We start from the raw sequence: 17,389 nt of genomic DNA on the forward strand, positions 1-17,389 counted from the left end.
GAAGTTTTGGAAGCTTGCACCTGGTTTCTCCTGGAAATCATGCCCCACACATCTTTCCCTTTTCTATCTTTTAATTTCTATCCTTTTACTTCAATAAACCACAGCCACAAGTGTAATAAAAATAAAAAAATTATGGCTGAAAACTTCCAAAACCTAAAGAAGGAAACAGATATCCAGATACAGAAAGCAAGCACAGAAGGTCCCTAACAAGATAAACCCAAACAGACCTGCACCAAGACATATTATAATAAAAATGGCAAAAGTTAAAGATAAAGAGAGGATTCTAAAGGCAGAAAGAGAAAAACAAAGAGTTAATTACAAGGGAAACCCCATAAGGCTATCAGCTTATTTCTCTGCAGAAACGTTGCAGGCCAGAAGGGAGTGGCAAGATATATTCAAAGTCCTGAAAGGGAAAATTCTGCAACCTAGGAATACTCTACCCAGCAAGATTATCAATTAGAATAGAAGGAGAGAGAAAGAATTTCTCTGACAAGCAAAAACTAAAAGAATACAGCAATATCAAACCTGTCCTACAGGAAATATTGAAAGGTCTTCTCTAAACAGAAAAGAAGTAAGAATCTATGCGAAAGAGAAAATCACAATTAGAAAGTAAACCACTTAAGTAAGCCGGTACACAGATTAAATGAAACGCTGGAGAGAGGCCAGGAGTTTTACAGTCACGGAAAATTCCGACACGTAAGAAGAAGCAATAAGAATGGTGGAAAGGAACCTGCCCAGCAACATTACAGACTTGAAGCCAGAAGGGAGGATTTGAGTTCACCTTGAGGGAAAATGCAGTAGGAAAGTTGCTAGCCAAGAGATTGCCTGGTGGGAATAATAGCAACCCAGCTGTGACTTTGTATTGGGCCAAGTCAATGTGGCTCCGTGACTCTCATAGGTGACCGTGACATACTATAGCCCAAGGGCAAGGATGCAGAAAATGAGTGATACATGAGGCACAGCAACAGGGAGGTTGATGGGACCTTGCGGGTACCATGGTGATGTCAGGGTTTGCAAATAGCAGCATAAACATATTACATCGCCTCCAGCCACCATTTATTCCTGCCCAGCCCTGGAGTCCTAGTCATGATAGATGAAGGCTTAGGGATTGTCACTACTATGTTGGAAGTAAGGGAGAGACAACCCAGGATATATCAACAAAAGCTTCACTGAGTGCCTGACCCGAGTCTGGCCAGAGTAGAGAACATAGTCAGAAAAGGCTAATGATTTAGATGATCTGAATTCTAGAAACCAAGGAGGTCTGAGGTGTGGCAATGTTGGTGTGTATAAATGATGCAGCATAGAGGTAGAATCCCAGAGAGCTTAATATTCTTTCAGCAACTACTCAGACTTTTGCTTACTAAAAAGAATAAGGACAGAAGATTTAAGACTTGAGTCTTGTTCTTTGTTTAGTCTTTCACATATAAAAACTCCGTAAGTAAGCACAACCAGGTTCTACCCTGGCTGTTCTCTCTACAATTACTAAACTTAAAAGGCAGCCCCATATGAAGAAGCAGATGGAAATTAAAATAGCTGAATGTAGAATTTGGACAGGATGAGACAACTTTATGATCTATAGATCTGAAATTAAATGACAGGGTAGGAATAGTCTTAAAACTCAATATAGGTGACCATGGGATCTTGAAACATGGATTTCGTCAAGTATGAACTGGACCTTGTTGCTCCACTAACATTAAGTTTTTGTGTTAACTTTTAACTCTATCATTAAGGAAATGTTCCCATGTAATTTATGAGATGCCTGGCAGGTAAAGGGTGATCGTTGCACATGACAAGATGACTGTACATAAAACAAGTTTTAATAACTGGCTTACTACAGAGCTCCCAACATCTATGTTTTGTTCTTAGGAAAGACACACAGGACTCTTACCTTAAGAACGTGAATTTGGACATTATATTTAATAGATCAGAGTCTATGAAAGTCCAATAAAGTTATTCCCTACATAGGCATATATTCTCTTGGAAGTCACTACAGAAGTTCCACAAATTTTATAGATTGTCGTGCCTATTATTTGAATGGAATGGAAAACATTATTCACAGTGCCTTAACAAAAATGCATTTTAGTTAAACTCCTTTCAGGTTTAGTGGTATAAGATTCAAAGTCAAAACCCCTAGGTACTAGATATACTGAGATACGGATAAAAAATATTTGAAGATTTGTAACCACCCCTACTCATATGGTCACGTCATTCTATACCTGTTCAGCACCTAGAGTTCAGGGAGTACTTTCACTGAAAAGGTTTTGAAACTAAACTGAAACTGAAATCACAGCCCACAGAAAGCATCCATAAAAGATAAAAAATGATAAACTGGATTTCATCAAAATAAAAATGTTTTGCTCTACAAAAGACACTGCTAGAACAATGGAAAACAAGGTACAGACTGGGAGAAAACATATGCAAATCATACATTTGCTGTAGGACTTGGGTACAGAATATCTAAAGAACTCTCAAAACAATAATAAGGGGGAAGTGACCCAGTGAAAAATGGGCCAAAGATTAGAAGAGACACACCGGGGAAAACATAAGTTTGGCAAATAAGTATATGAATCTATGTTCAACATTATTGGTTATAAGTAAAATGCAAGTTAAAACTACGATGAGATACTTCTACACACATATCACAGTAGCTAAAATTTTTAAATATCAGTAATACCAAGTGCCAAAAATGACACTGAGTATCTGCTGGTACACATATACTGCTCATGGGAATATAAAATTCTGAAAAATGGTCTGGTAGTTTCTTTTTTTTATTGAAGTCTAATTGATTTACAATGTTGTGTTAATTTCTGCTGTACAGCAAAGAGACTCAGATATATATATATGTGTATATATATATATATATACACATTCTTTTTTTATATTCTTTTCCATTATGGTTTATCTCAGGATATTGAATATAGTTCCCTGCACTATACAGTAAGACCTTGGTGCTTATCCATTCTATATGTAATATTATAGTTTGCATCTGCTAATCCCAAACTCCCAATCCATCCCTCCCCCACACCCCCCGCTTTGGCAACTACAAGTCTGTTTTCTATGTCTGTGAGTCTGTTTCTGCTTCAAAGATAGGTTCATTTATGTCATATTTTAGATTCCACATATAAGTGATATCATGTGATATTTGTCTTTCTCTGTCAGATGTACTTCGCTTAGTATCATAATCTCTAGGTCCATCCATGTTGCTGCAAGTGGCATGATTTCATTCTTTTTATGGCTGAGTAATATTCCATTGTATGTATGTACCACATCTTCTTTATCCATTCATCTGTCGATGGACACTTAGGCTGCTTCCATGTCTTGGCTATTGTGAATAGTGCTGCTATGAACACTGGGGTGCGTGTATTTTCTTGAATTATATTTTTCTCCAGATACATGCTTAGGAGTGGGATGCTGGGTCATATGGTAGTTCTACTTTTAGTTTTTTGAGGACCCTCCATACTGTTCTCCACAGTGGCTGCACCAGTTCACATCCCCACCAGCAGTGCAGGAGGCTCCCTTTCCTCCACACCCTCTCCAGCATTGATTTGGCAGTTCCTTAGAAAGTTAAACACACGCTCATCATATGAACCACTCCTAGGTATTTATCCCAGAGAAATGAAAACTTATTGGTTCAGCCACTCTGGGAGTCAGTATGGAGTTTCCTCAAAAAATTAAAGATAGAGCTACCCTACAATCTAGCAATCCCACTTCTGGGTATTTATCCAAAGGAAATGAAAACAGGTTACCGAAGAGACATATGCACCCCATGTTTATTGCAGCATTATTCACAAGAGCCAAGATATAGAAACAACCTAAGTGTTCGTCCATATCATGTAATACTACTCAGCAAGGAAAAGGAACAAACAACACATGCAACAACTTGCGTGAATGTCAAAAGACATTATGCAGAAAGAAGCCAGTCTCAAAAAGTTACCTACTGTATGATTCTCTTTATTTGACATTCTCAGAAATATAAAACTATAGGGATGAAGAACTGATCAGTGGTTGCTAGGATTAAGGGTAGGGGAGGGTGTGACAACAAAGATTTAGCACAAGGGAGTTTTGATCCTGATCATGACATTGGTTATAGAAATTTATACATGTTAATATCCATAGAACTGTACACCAAAATAAAAAATAGTCAATTTACCGTATGACAGTTTTAAAAAGAAAACATGATGTTAGAAATATGGCATATTAGAAATATGTCATTTAGACGAAATCAACTTTATTTAATGGGAAAGCCAAACAAATCGCTTTGGACCTAGAACAGTTTTTTGTTCTGTTCTGAAAAATTATTTCATTCTGTGCCTAAAGGAAAGCAGAATTAAGATGTCACAAGTTAGGGACTTCCCTGGTGGCGCAGTGGTTAAGTATCCACCTGCCAATGCAGGGGACAGGGGTTTGAGCCCTGGTCTGGGAAGATCCCACATGCCGTGCAGCAACTAAGGCCACGTGCCACAACTACTGAGCCTGTGCTCTAGAGCCCGCGAGCCACAACTACTGAAGCCCGTGAGCCACAACTACTGAAGCCTATGTGCCTAGAGCCCGTGCTCCGCAACAAGAGAAGCCACTGCAATGAGAAGCCCGCACACCACAATGAAGAGTAGCCCCCACCCACCGCAACTACAGAAAGCCCATGAGCAGCAGCGATGGCCCAATGCAGCCAAAACTAAAAAATAAATTAAAAAAAAAAAAGATGTCGCAAGTTTGGAAAGCTCGTATCTCACTATGAGCTCTGTCGTAAATGATAAATTTCTCTTATATGTTTTCCTGCCATTCAGTGTGTCAATAGATATGGGGCTCTTGTCAAATTGTTTCCTACAGAGCCTCTCTTTCCCCATCTGAAATGGAAATCTCTCCTTGGATTTCCATCTACGGATGTCATGTCAAGGTTTGTGAAACATGTCTAAGTCATTGTGGGAAGTCACAGAACAAGGCTGACATGGGAGATAGTTCCTCATGCATCCTTTTTGTTAAGCATTCCAGATCGAAGTGAACTTCACCTCAGTTTTTTTTTTCTTTCTTCTTTCACACATACTGTAGAAACTCAATACGACTTCCCTTGATTTGGCGTAGCTGTCTAAAATGTGCTGTCTCCACCTGGTTGCTGTTTACAACGAGCTTGAAATAGCATCTGACAATTTTTCTTAACCTAAACCACATCGTGAAGCTTTGTTTCTTCCACAGCTTCAAACTAAGGGAGTGGCAGTAGGGATGGGACATTTACGGGACACCTAAAGAGGGGTCCTACACGGAGCTTGAAAACCTATTCAACGCAGGGGGGAGGGAGGTTAGGGAGGTGTAAAGGAGACAGAATCAGATGAGTTTGAGGTTTCCTTTTTCTGTGTGAGTGGCCAGCAATGCTGTTATCTGGATTAGGTCACACAGGGAAAAAAACAGGCAGAGAATTATAAAAGATTTGAGAGGAAAGATACGTATCTATATTTTACCAGCTTATTTATTTTTAAAAGTTTGCACAGCTGCTTTAATCTCTAAATGTTGTGTTTGTTAAAGGATTTCAAGTCTGTTCCAGAGGCAATGCGGTTTTTAACACAAAAGGAATGAATCCTTGGGGCAGTAGATTTGAAGTGAGCAAGGAGACATGACATTTAACAGAGAAAACCAAGTTGGACTTGAAGTCATGGAAAATTAAGAGTGCAAAGTTCTTCTGATGGTCCCTGAAATACAGGACGGGGAACACTTAGAACCTGTTGTCGGGTTCCCTATGGTAGGGAAGCTTTTTTTTTTTTTTTAATTTATTGAAGTATAGTTAATTTACAAACTAACACAATGTTGTGTTGGTTTCAGGTGTATAGCAAAGTGATTCAGTTATACATACACATATATATGTTTTCCCTTATAGCTTATTACAAAATATTGAGTAGTGTTCCCTGTGCTATACAGTAGGTCCATGTTGATTATCTATTTTTTTTAAATTAATTTTATTATTATTATTTTTGCGGTACTCAGGCCTCTTACTGTTGTGGCCTCTCCCGTTGCGGAGCACAGGCTCCGGACGCGCAGGCTCAGCGGCCATGGCTCACGGGCCTAGCCGCTCCATGGCACGTGGGATCCTCCCGGACCGGGGCACAAACCCGTGTCCCCTGCATTGGCAGGCGGACTCTCAACCACTCCGCCACCAGGGAAGCCCCTGATTATCTATTTTAAATACAGTAGTGTGCATCTGTTAATCCCAGTAGGGAAGCTTTTAAAGAAGGAAGTCACGTCTCCTCATACATGGTGAATTTGGCGAAGTTGGTCCTCCTGGTGGCAAACTTCCAGGAAGCCAGACCCTTCCTGATCAGATGATGTGATTTCCTAAGGGACATAAAAATAGTCCTCTCCCCATGAAAAGGGTTAAGAATGGAAGCCAAGGACCCTCCCACACAATGGAGCGCAGCTGTCAATGTGGCCAACAGAAGTAGAACATGTGCAAAAGCATTTCTGGGAGAATGTAGGACAAGGTAGCTGCAGAAGCAGCAGAGTGGGGAGAGCACAGGAGATGCAGTCAGGCGGAGGGTGGAAACGGTGCAAGAAGAGCAGCAGGTAATCAGGAAGTAGAGGAGAGGAAAGCAAGCGCAGGTGAGGGATTTTAGAAGGATATGCAGAGAGGGTAGCAAAGCCATATTAGACACAGACTCGAAGCAAACTGGGTGACCTTAAAGTCTGCCTATACATTTCCACAGAAGGATAAAAGGTGGGCAAGAAGCAACAGATAACGAAAGTACAAAGTGTTTGCCTTCACCCACGGATGAGCTTGTGAACAGACCACCACACTGCCGGGTGCAGAGGGTCCAGAGGCTCTCAGTGGGAGCCAGGATCCCCTCTGCCTGGCTACCCCAGGACAAATTCAACTTTTAGAAGTTAGTCCCAGGTCCTGGACATAACTTGCTGCCTTTTAGAGTTAAATTTCATAAGCCAATGGAAAGAATTCATACTGTATGTATTCCTGAAATATAAAATATAGTCTACACCAGCAGGCTTTAGTTCAGGCAACACTATGGTCTCATAGGCTACTGCCTGATCTTCTAGGAGTTAAAAAAATCTAACAGCAGATATTTATAATCTGTCATGATCTTTCTTTCTTACAACCCCATAAGGGAATACCAATTATTAAATATAGCAAACAATTTAAAGTTACTGGTATTCTTCAGATGATTTAATGACCTCTTGTCTCTGAAGTAAACCATCTGATAATCTGAACTTAATTTTTTGTTTTTAAAATTTATTTCATTTAAGTATAGTTTACAGTGTTGTGTTAATTTCTTCTTACAGCAAATTGATTCAGTTATACATATATATATATTCTTTTCCATTATGGTTTATCCAGGATATTGGATGTAGTTCCCTGTGCTATACAGTAGGACCTTGTTTATCCATCCTATATATAAGTTTGCATCTGCTAATCCCAAACTCGCAATCCATCCCTCCCCCACCCTCCATCCCCTTTGGCAACCACAAGTCTGTTCCCTATGTCTGTTGGTCTGCTTCTCTTTCATAGATAAGTTCATTTGTGTCATAATTAGATTCCACATATAAGTGGTATCATATGGTATTCGTCTTTCTCAGTCTGATTTACTTAACTTAGTTATGATATTCTGTAGATCCATCCATGTTGCTGTAAATGGCCTTATTTCATTCTTTTCATGGCTGAGTAATATTCCATTGTATATATATATATATACACCACATCTTTATCCATTCCTCTCTTGATGGACATTTAGGTTGCTTCCATGTCTTGGCTATTGTGAATAGTACTGCTGTAAACATAGGGGTCTTTTCAAATTACAGTTTTCTCTGGATATTTGCCCAGGAGTGGGATTGCTGGATCATATGGCAACTCTACGTTTAGTTGTTTGAGGACCCTCCGTACCGTTCTCCATAGTGGCTGCACCAATTTACATTCCCACCAAGAGTGTAGGAGGGTTCCCTTTTCTCCACACCCTCTCCAGCATTTGTTGTTCATAGATTTTTTGATGATGGCCATTCTGACTGGCATGAGATGCTATCTCATTATAGTTTTGATTTGCATTTCTCTAATAATTAGCAATGAATCTGAACTTAATTATTAACAATTCATTTTCCGAATTCCCTGAACTTCAAATAAGGATGTTATTGTATTTATTTTGTCATGATAACCATTCATTGCTGACAGCTATACTCAAAACTCAGAAACCTAACTGCTAGTGTCTCCCTTTATCATCAGAGGCAATGTAATGTACCAGATGAGAGACCAGAGCTGGTGCCCCTGCTGGTGCCACACTCTTTGCCAGCTGTGCGTCTGTAGGCAAATTACTTACCCCCTCCGTGACTTGATTTCCTCATCTGTAAAATGGGGATGGTGATAATAGTGCCTTCTTCATAGGTCTGTTGTGAGGGTTAAACAAGCCTAGAATAGGACCTCAGTGAGTACGTATTAATGAATACATAAGGCATTTAGAGCAATGAACAGTAAATAGCACCATATGCGTTAACCATATTTCTATTATTTTCTGATGCTCCTCACTGTAATTTTCAGTAGTTATATTAGGAGAGTGTGAAGTTTAAAAATATGCCCCAATCAGCCCATGATTCCCAAAAGCCTGCAAAATCATACAGCAACAATAACATTATATTTTTGGTTTTAATCCTTAGTTCATCTCAGTGTAATAAACCTACCCCTTTGTATCCGCCAGAGTTGAAAATATGTCCATGAGGTTGGAAGAAATCAACGAAAGAGAAAACTTTATGAAAACTTCCCTGCAGACTGTTGACCTTCGCCTTTCCCAACTGGAAGAACTATCTAGCAGAATGGTAAATGCGCTGGAAAACCTCGCAGGAATCGACAAGTCCGACCTGATACAGACCCGGTCCCGGGCTTCTTCTGAGTGCGATGCAACATACCTTCTAAGGCAAAGCAGCATCAACAGTGCCGATGGCTACAGCATGTATAGGTATCTTTTCAACGGGGAGGAGTTGTATGAGGATACTTCCCGCTGCATGCCACCAGGGACAGGGTTCAGGAAAAAAGTTGGTTCCTTCCGTGTGAAGGAAGAGAAGGACCAAAGAACGCACCTGGTCCCAGAGCGTCAGGGCAGCCTTCGCCTGCCACCCAGCACAAGCACGCCAGCATCCCCAGACGGCGATCGACTTGCATCAGACAACGTGAAGAGCACCTCAGAGCCGAAATTAAGTCCAGATGTTGGGATTTCAGCTGAAGATGATGAAAGGCAGGCAGACTCTAAGAGAGGAGAAACAAGCTCCCCAAGTTTCAGTCAAACAGAAGTTATGCACGGACAGAACAATTTGGATTTTCAAAGCACTCAGCTAACAGTGGAAACAACGAAGATAGAAGGCACCATTTCTTATCCCCTGGAAGAAACAAAAGTGACCCGTTATTACCCTGATGAGACGTTCAGTGCTTGTAAAGCAATGAAGTCCAGAAGCTTTGTATATTCCCGGGGAAGAAAGCTGGTCGGCGGGGTTAACAAGTGGAGTGCAGCTGGGGACCAAACATGCCCCTCCACGGTTGAGCAATGGACCACAGAGTGGAGGTATCAAGTTCAAAAGATTATGCGTTCTCAGAGCACGGATATCCCTTCCTTTGGGTCTGAAACGGCACTGCAGGCTGAGCATCAAGGGCATTTCACAGACACCGAAGATGAAAACTATGTTTCTGAAACAGGCCCTCAGATCTCCCGTTTATCACTAGCTGTTACTGACAGAACTGACAAGGAAAACTTACTGTCTGTGAAAACACACCAAACTTTGGGATTCCCATCTTTAAGGTCAAAAAGTTTACACGGCCATCCTAGGAATGCTAAAGCCATTCAGGGCACCTTAGACAGATCTAGACATGCCAGCAGTGTAAGTAACTTAGCAGTTGTGTCCAGAATTACAACGGAAGACCTGAAAGTTAAGCGAGAGAAAGATTCCTCAGAAACTGAATGCTAATGAGTTTTGTTTCTTTGATTTTTCAGTCAGAACAACTGATGAGTCCCATCTTGGTTATCTAAACACCATCCATTTCTGAAATCATTTTCATTAAAAACGTTTGACAATTTGGACTTATTTAAAATTTAGAGTTTAATTTTAGTGCATTACAATTTAACATGTAATGCACTAAACTTAATGTTTTGTTAGCACATGTTAGTAAACTTAGCTTTTTTAGTTGGAGTAGGATCAATGGAAGTGATAATACTCCAGTCACGATAAATGGCTTCATCAGTGTACAGGATCCTACGACCTCTTTATTTCTGGGGGCAACCGAATAGCCAAAGAAATGCCTTTGGGTGACACCAGTAGGTTACTTAAGGGAGTAAGCAACTATGTAAGAAAGGGAAATGAAAGACAAAGCAAACATGAAAAAAAAAAAAGGAGGGTGGGGGAAAAGAACAATAAAACTATGAGGTGCAAGAAGTGAGAATTGGAAAGGGGAAGTAAACATCATATGTTCTTTATGGGTTTCTGTTTATTTTATGTTTTAATGCTTTATGTTTTAAAATTACACGATGGAAAAAGAAGGCCACGATTATATCAAAGGTCACACTGTAATAGGGTAGGGTGACCAAGAGTTTTGTTAATGTGTAAAAATAAAGTATCCCACATGAATTTTCCTGTTGTCATCTAGTCCTTGATGGCAAACACAAATTAATTGTACTTCTGTCTACACAATGGTTGGTGTAAAGCTGTGGCCAAAACCTAACGGATACATACATGTTCAAGGTGGGAATTCTCAAGAGCTACAAAGACGATTCGTGGCTAAAAACACAAGGTGTGCTTCAACTTGTAAGTTCAAAGATACAGCATCGCCATAAACTGGCAAGGGGCAGGGGGAGGAGAGAGAGAGAGAGAGAGAGAGATTAACTCACTGGGGCTGGAGGGATAAATTTGGAATTTGGGATTAAGAGACACACACTACTATATATAAAATAGATAAACAAGGACTTACTGTATAGCACAGGGGACTATACTTAATATCTTGTAATAACCTATAATGGAAAAGAATCTGAAAAAAATAGATGTATATATGTATAACCGAATCACTTTGCTGTTCATCTGAAACATTGTAAGCCAACTATACTTCAACAAAAAAATAAAAATTATTAAAAAATCATTTTGCATAGAACTGTCTTAGTAAATTAGAATTATATTTCTGTTCTATGTAAAACCTAATAAGAAACATAATGAGGGCTTTTATTCTTATATCCCATAAACTCTGTCACACTCATAAATGAGTTATGATGTGATAGTTGATATAAAGTTTAAAAACTCATTTTTAAATTTCTAGCAAGGGGAATTAAGAATTGAACCATCAAAGACCTCATTATAAGTGACTCTCTCCTTTGAGACTGTATGATTGCCTACTTTCTGTACATACAACTGCATCACCACAAGGCTTCTACAGGTTTCCATAATTTAGGTTTCAAAATTTAAAAATTAAACTGTTAATGTTGTCATATAGTTATTCCATATCAAAAATGCATTTTACTGGATATAAATTGGAAATAAAGAGAAGTGAAATTATTGTCTTACTATCTCCTACATAAAAAAGCAATTTTAAAGATAATTTTTATTATAAAAGATACAGAAAATCACACAAAACAAATATATGTCTTAATTATTGTCAGATGGACATCCTTTATAACCACTACCCGTTTTCATAGAATTTGCCAGCCACCCCAGAAGTTCCAAAAGTTCCTGTGTCAACCACCTTCCTCCCCACAAAAATAACCACTCTCCTTTTATAGTAACCACTTCCTTGCTGTAAAACAATGACTCCAAAACTGGGTGGCTTGAAACACCTATTTTATTATGCTCATGGATCCTGTGGGTCAGGAATTCAGACAAGGCATAGCAGGAATGTCCCTGATTTGTAGTGTCTGCTGATTTCCAAGGTGTAACTATTCCTACCCTGGCCAACACCAAGCTACTCGTGTGACGTCACTGAATGTGGATTTGGGGAAAAATGCTAACAATTTGCTGCTGTGAGCCAGCACAAACTGGCTACAGCACTTCAGTGTCTCTGCTCCACAGTGTTTGAGCTGGGAAGACTCAGTGTCTGGAGGCTGGAATCATCCAGAAGCACCTTCCCTCACAGGTCTGGGAGTTGATCCTGGCTATCAGCAGGGATCTAAATCTCAGCTAGAGTCCATCCACCAGAGCACCTGTGCGTCACCTTTCCGTGTGCCCTGGGCTTCCTCACAGTATGGCAGCCTCATAGGAATCAGTTCAAGGTTCCAAAAGTGAATGTCCCAGTGAGCAAGACAGAAATATTGTTTTTTATGACCTCGCTTCCACTGCATTCTCTTGGTCACAGGTGAGTCAGTAAGGCCAGCCCAGACTCAAGGAAGCGGGTCATATTTGGGAGGCATGTTGAAAATTTTGCAGACATGCTTTAAAATCCCCACACTTGCATTTCATTATAGCTTTATCACCTGAATGTTCCTTAGCACTATAGTTAAGCATCCCTCTTTTTTGTTTTTTAATTTGCTGATTCCCCTTCTATCCGTTTCTCCTTCTTATAGTTCAACTGTTGAAGAACATGGGTCATTTGACTTGCAAAGTTTCCCACAGCCTAAATTTTACTGGTTGAACAGTCATATGCAGTTAGATGTGTTCCACTCTGCCTGCAAGTTGGCAGGAGCATTGAGAGGCTTGTTCAGGCTTAGGTTCGATCCTGATGGCAAGGCTACTTGGGTGTTGTTGCTTCTTTCATCATGAGGCACATCTATGTCTACTTGCCTCTCTTTTTGTGATGTCAGTAGCTGTTCATACTCAATATCTGGATCCCTTCATTCATAGGAGGTTGAAATTTTTAATACTCAAATCCTATTATTTCTTTTTCTTTTATTATTTAGAATACTTTATAAAGAGATGATTCCTTTCACCTACTATTTGATTATGCAGTGGTATAGTTCATACTGTACAGCAGGGATAATGATTGACTTTTCCCATTTATTTGCCAGTTTTCAAGATAATGAATTGGCTTTTATCATCTTCCAAAGGTGACTGATAGATTTTTAAATATATGTGTATATATATATATATATATATATATATATATACACACACAATTATGATCGCATGAATTGAAACATGTGATATGTTTCAATCCATTGCAATTATTATCCTTTTACATTTTCTTTCCTTGAGTACCTTAAATATGTTACTCCATTTTCTTTTTTTTTTTTTTTTTTTCTGGCCACGCTGCACAGCCTGTGGGATCTTAGCTCCCAACTAGGGATTGAACCCAGGCCCCTGGCAGTGAGAGCGCCGAGCCCTTACCACTGGACCGCCAGGGAATTCCTGTTACTCCATTTTCTTCTGACATAAAGGATTGTTTCCAAAAGGTCTGATGATAATCTAATTTTTTTTCACCTAGAAGTCATTTGTTCTTTTTGTCTAGATACCCAAAGAAATTTTCATTATTTTTCCTTTAAATTCCAATAGTTTTACAAGAATATGTCTTAGTGTTGGTAATTCTGGATTGACGTTCTCACCTGCAGTGTGTTCTCTCAATGCATAGTTTCAAAGCTCTTTTTTTTTTAAATTTCAAGGAAGTTCTCTTGAATATAGTTTGCAGTATCTCGTCTGTCTCCTTATCTCCTCCCCTGCTTTTTCCACAAAGGCTCTTATTGTTTCTTCAAGGGCTGGATCTCCTTCGCTTATCCTCAATATTTGCCACTTTCTCACTAATCTTTTTTAATCTCTATTGATTTTTGAAAATTTTTTCTCCTTTTTATCTTCTGCTTCTCTTAAGGCATAACAAATTGTGTTTATTCACCCTTGGATTTCTTTTGGTTTAGTCTTCATTTCTGAAATAATTCTTTCTCTTATTTCTAATTCTCTTCTGAATTTGTTCATTTAATTCCAAATATTCCTAATTCTGATTTACATAATTCATTCATGTCTCCTATCATTTTCTTTGTGTCTTTTAGCTCTTTGAAATGCTGGGCATTGGTTCTGATCTGCATTGAGGGCATGTTTTTCTGATGTGCTTTTACTGTCTACAGGAGTGCTATTCAGTTCTTCTCTTTTTCATTACAATAGTTTTCTATAGGATTTGACTTCCATACTTTCCCTTGGTTATTTTTATGTGAAATTGGTTTTCTCAAACTTTTTGAAGGAGGCAGTTGTCAGGATAGTTTTTCTAACTTTGCAGAGAACCTTTTACTTTCTGGCTGCGCCATGCGTCATGCAGGATCTTAGTACCCCAACCAGGGATCGAACCTGTGCCCCTACATTGGGAGCTTGGAGTCTTAACCACTGGACCAGCAGGGAAGTCCCAAGAGAACCTTTTTTATTTTTACAGTCTAGCATTAAAATTTTGTAAAGTCAGCTTACTTTCAGAGATTTCCTGATCCTCCATCTTTACCTGGACCCTCTCTTTCCTTTGTCTCTCCTTGGCTCAATTTTGCTCCCATGCCAAGCAGTTTGTCTTCAGTGTGGGTCCCTTTCCTTGAAGGAAGCCATGGTAGGTCAGTTTCAAGAGTTCCTACAGCAATATTGTTCCACCCCTCAGACCTCACCAGGAGCCCTTGCACTCTCAAACACCACTTTCTACTTCACCTGCTCTTCTCAACTTGACTGGGTGGGCCAGTAAATACCTTCTGGCTATTTGGGGATTCTTCAGATGCCTCATTGATTCCCTTTGCTGATATAACAAAGGTCTTGTAAGTACTATGGTTTGCTCCTACTTGCCTATGTTTTGGAAATCATAGGGATACCATTCCATTTAGATTTGTGGTTAATGTTGTCCATGGGCCTCTGGTTTTGCTTTATAGTTCCTTTCTCTATTTTCATGGGGAGACTGAATAATTATGCTGCTGTTGTCATCTTCCCAGAATTCCCCCTCAAGAAACAGATTTTTTAAACGACTTAATAGTCATCTTCCAGGACCATATACTCAGGCAATGGTATAGTTTTGTAGACTTGATACTTAACCACTGTACACTACCTCTCCCACTGCTACCACCATCACCTTCTTTTATCTGGACTCTTCTGATAGCCCCCAACTAGTCTTTTTACTGAAAGTAGGGTCTGGCTGCTCATTGCTCTAAAGCTAATAAGGGGGCAAGTTGGTGGAAAGTTTGCTTGATTTCAGAGGCCAGCAACCAGGGGTTGGGGGAGAGGGCAGACTCCTGTTCAAAGGCCGACCCCCCCCCCCCACACTGTGGGGGTGAGAGCTATAAAAGCGGAAGGAGGGGACTACATGTAGAAACAGCACAGGCAGCTCTGACAGTCATCTTGAAATTGGTCATGGAGTGGTCTGATCAGCGTCATCTTGATGGCTTTCAGTACAGTTAATCTTTAGTTCCAGGGTCGGTTTGTTCCCATTTCTCTGAGGGCAGCTCTCAGAATTGTGGCAGCTTATGTCATGGCTACAGCGTGGTCATCATGTAGTTAACTTCTTCCACCTGGTGTGGGTTTCAGTAGCTATAAGACAGCTCACAGGATATGGCTCAGAATATTATCCATAGCCCTTGAGGAGGAACTAAAGGTCCTTGACTTTGCTTAATGACTAAACTATTACTACTTTGTCCTGTTTGATTGTTTTCCTTTGCTTCTGCATTTTCTCACTTCTCTGATCGAATTTATTCTTTGACTGAAGTTTTCCTGCAGACAAAAGGCGGGCTGAGGGCATGGGGTGCATAGACCATAGTAGGGTCCTGCTCCATTTCAGTCTCACTGCTTCTACCACGCTGTACCTGTACAGCAGGGGGAGTGATTATTTTTAAATGTCAGATCACGTCATTCTCAGCTCAAAATGTTGCAGAAGCTTCTCAATTTTCAGGCCCTATGTGATCTGGCTTCTTTTTCTCTGACCTCTTCTTCCACTAGATTAGGCTGCTCTGAACACACCAGGCAGGTTCGCACCTCAGGGCATTTGCACGGCTAACCCCTCTTCCTCCTGATCTCCACCTGGCTAGCTCCCTCACTTCCTTCCATCTCTGCTCAAACGTCATCTTATCAGAAAGGCCTTCCCTGACCACACCCCATCTCCCATCGAAAAACAAAACCCTCATCTTCTTCCCATTTGTTTTTCTTCATGGCACTTGTTATATATTAATTTTTTATATCCTTCCACCTGGAGTGAAAGTGCCAGGAAAGTAGAAACTTTGTCTTCTTAGTGACCCAAGTCGTTTTTAGCACAGAGTTAGCAATCAATACAAATTTGGTAACTGACTGAATGAATATATTAATTACCTAGCACCTAATAGATATTCAAGAAATGTTAGCTCTTTTTTTCCTCTTCACAGGGAAAAGGAAATGATCTGTACAGAATGCCACTATCCCCCGTGATAGAAGAACCAATACTGGAAACAGAGTCAGAAAAATAGGGGACAAAATACTGACATCAGAACCAAAGAAGGAGACAGTCAGCTATTTCTAATGTACAGAGTATCAAGGATATCAGGACTAGTGCTAGGAACTGCATTTATTCTCCCAAAATTCAGACGTTGAAGCCCTGACCCCCAATGTGACTGTATTTGGAGGTAGGGCTTTTAGGAGGTAATTAATTAAACGAGGTCATAAGTGGTGGGGTTCTAATCCAACAGGATTAATGCCTCTATAAGAAGAAATACCAGAGTGTGCTCTCTCTAATACCCTGCACCCGTCCACCACCAACCCTCCTCCCTCAGCTCTCTCCACTGTCTGCAAGCCAGGCAGAGAGCTCGCACCAGAATTCCATCTTGCCTATACTTGACCTTGGACTTCCCAGCCTCCAGAACTGTGAGAAATAAATTTCCGTTATTTAAGCCACCTAGTTTGTGGTATTTTCTTATGGCAACCCAAGCAGACTGATACAATTACATATCTGAAAAGGCCCTAAAATTCAGGGTAAGTCAGGACAAATCTGGAAATCAGAGTTTTTCCACTTTTCGACTGTATGGTCACTTATTAGAGTTGTAGATCCTAAAAAAACCTGTATGGCAAAAGCCAAATTATAGTAAGTCGTTTCAGTATAAAGATCCACATATTCCTTGAAGAGTATTTCTGGAAAAAAAATAAATTTTGTCTAGTTTTATTGAGATGTAATTGACATACATCACTGTATAAATACAGCTTAAAGTGTACAGTCTAATGGTTTGACTTGCATATATTGTGGAATGATTACCGCAATAAGTTTAGCGGGCATTCATCATCTCATGCAAATACAATAAAAAGAGAAAGAAAGAAAAAAATGCTTAGGATTTACTCTCCTAACTTTCCTATATAACAGACAGCAGTGTTAATCATATTTATCATGTTGTACATTACATCCCTAGTACTTACTTATTGCCTAACTGGAAATTTGCACCTTTTGACCCCCTTCCTCCAATTCCCCTTCCTCCCATGCCCTGCCTCTGGTAACCACAAATCTGATCTTTTTCTATGAGTTTTTTTTTTTAATCCATTTAAT

General features: G+C 39.8%; 1 protein-coding gene across 5 annotated transcripts in view; it reads left to right on the top strand.

Moving 5' to 3' along the window:
- The window catches only part of TRPM1 (transient receptor potential cation channel subfamily M member 1), a 73,900-nt gene extending 62,816 nt beyond the window's left edge, over positions 1 to 11,084 (top strand). For all 5 annotated transcript variants that reach the window (XM_019945859.3, XM_019945862.3, XM_019945860.3 and 2 more), the window contains one exon: positions 8,679 to 11,084. In XM_019945859.3, the coding sequence (XP_019801418.3) occupies positions 8,679 to 9,936 (1,258 nt within the window). In that variant the 3' untranslated portion in view covers positions 9,937 to 11,084. The remainder of the gene's footprint in view (positions 1 to 8,678) is intronic.
- The last annotated feature ends 6,305 nt before the right edge of the window (positions 11,085 to 17,389 follow it).

This window comes from Tursiops truncatus, chromosome 2 (genome assembly GCF_011762595.2).
Source record: "Tursiops truncatus isolate mTurTru1 chromosome 2, mTurTru1.mat.Y, whole genome shotgun sequence".
NCBI classification, from domain to species: Eukaryota; Metazoa; Chordata; class Mammalia; order Artiodactyla; family Delphinidae; genus Tursiops; species Tursiops truncatus.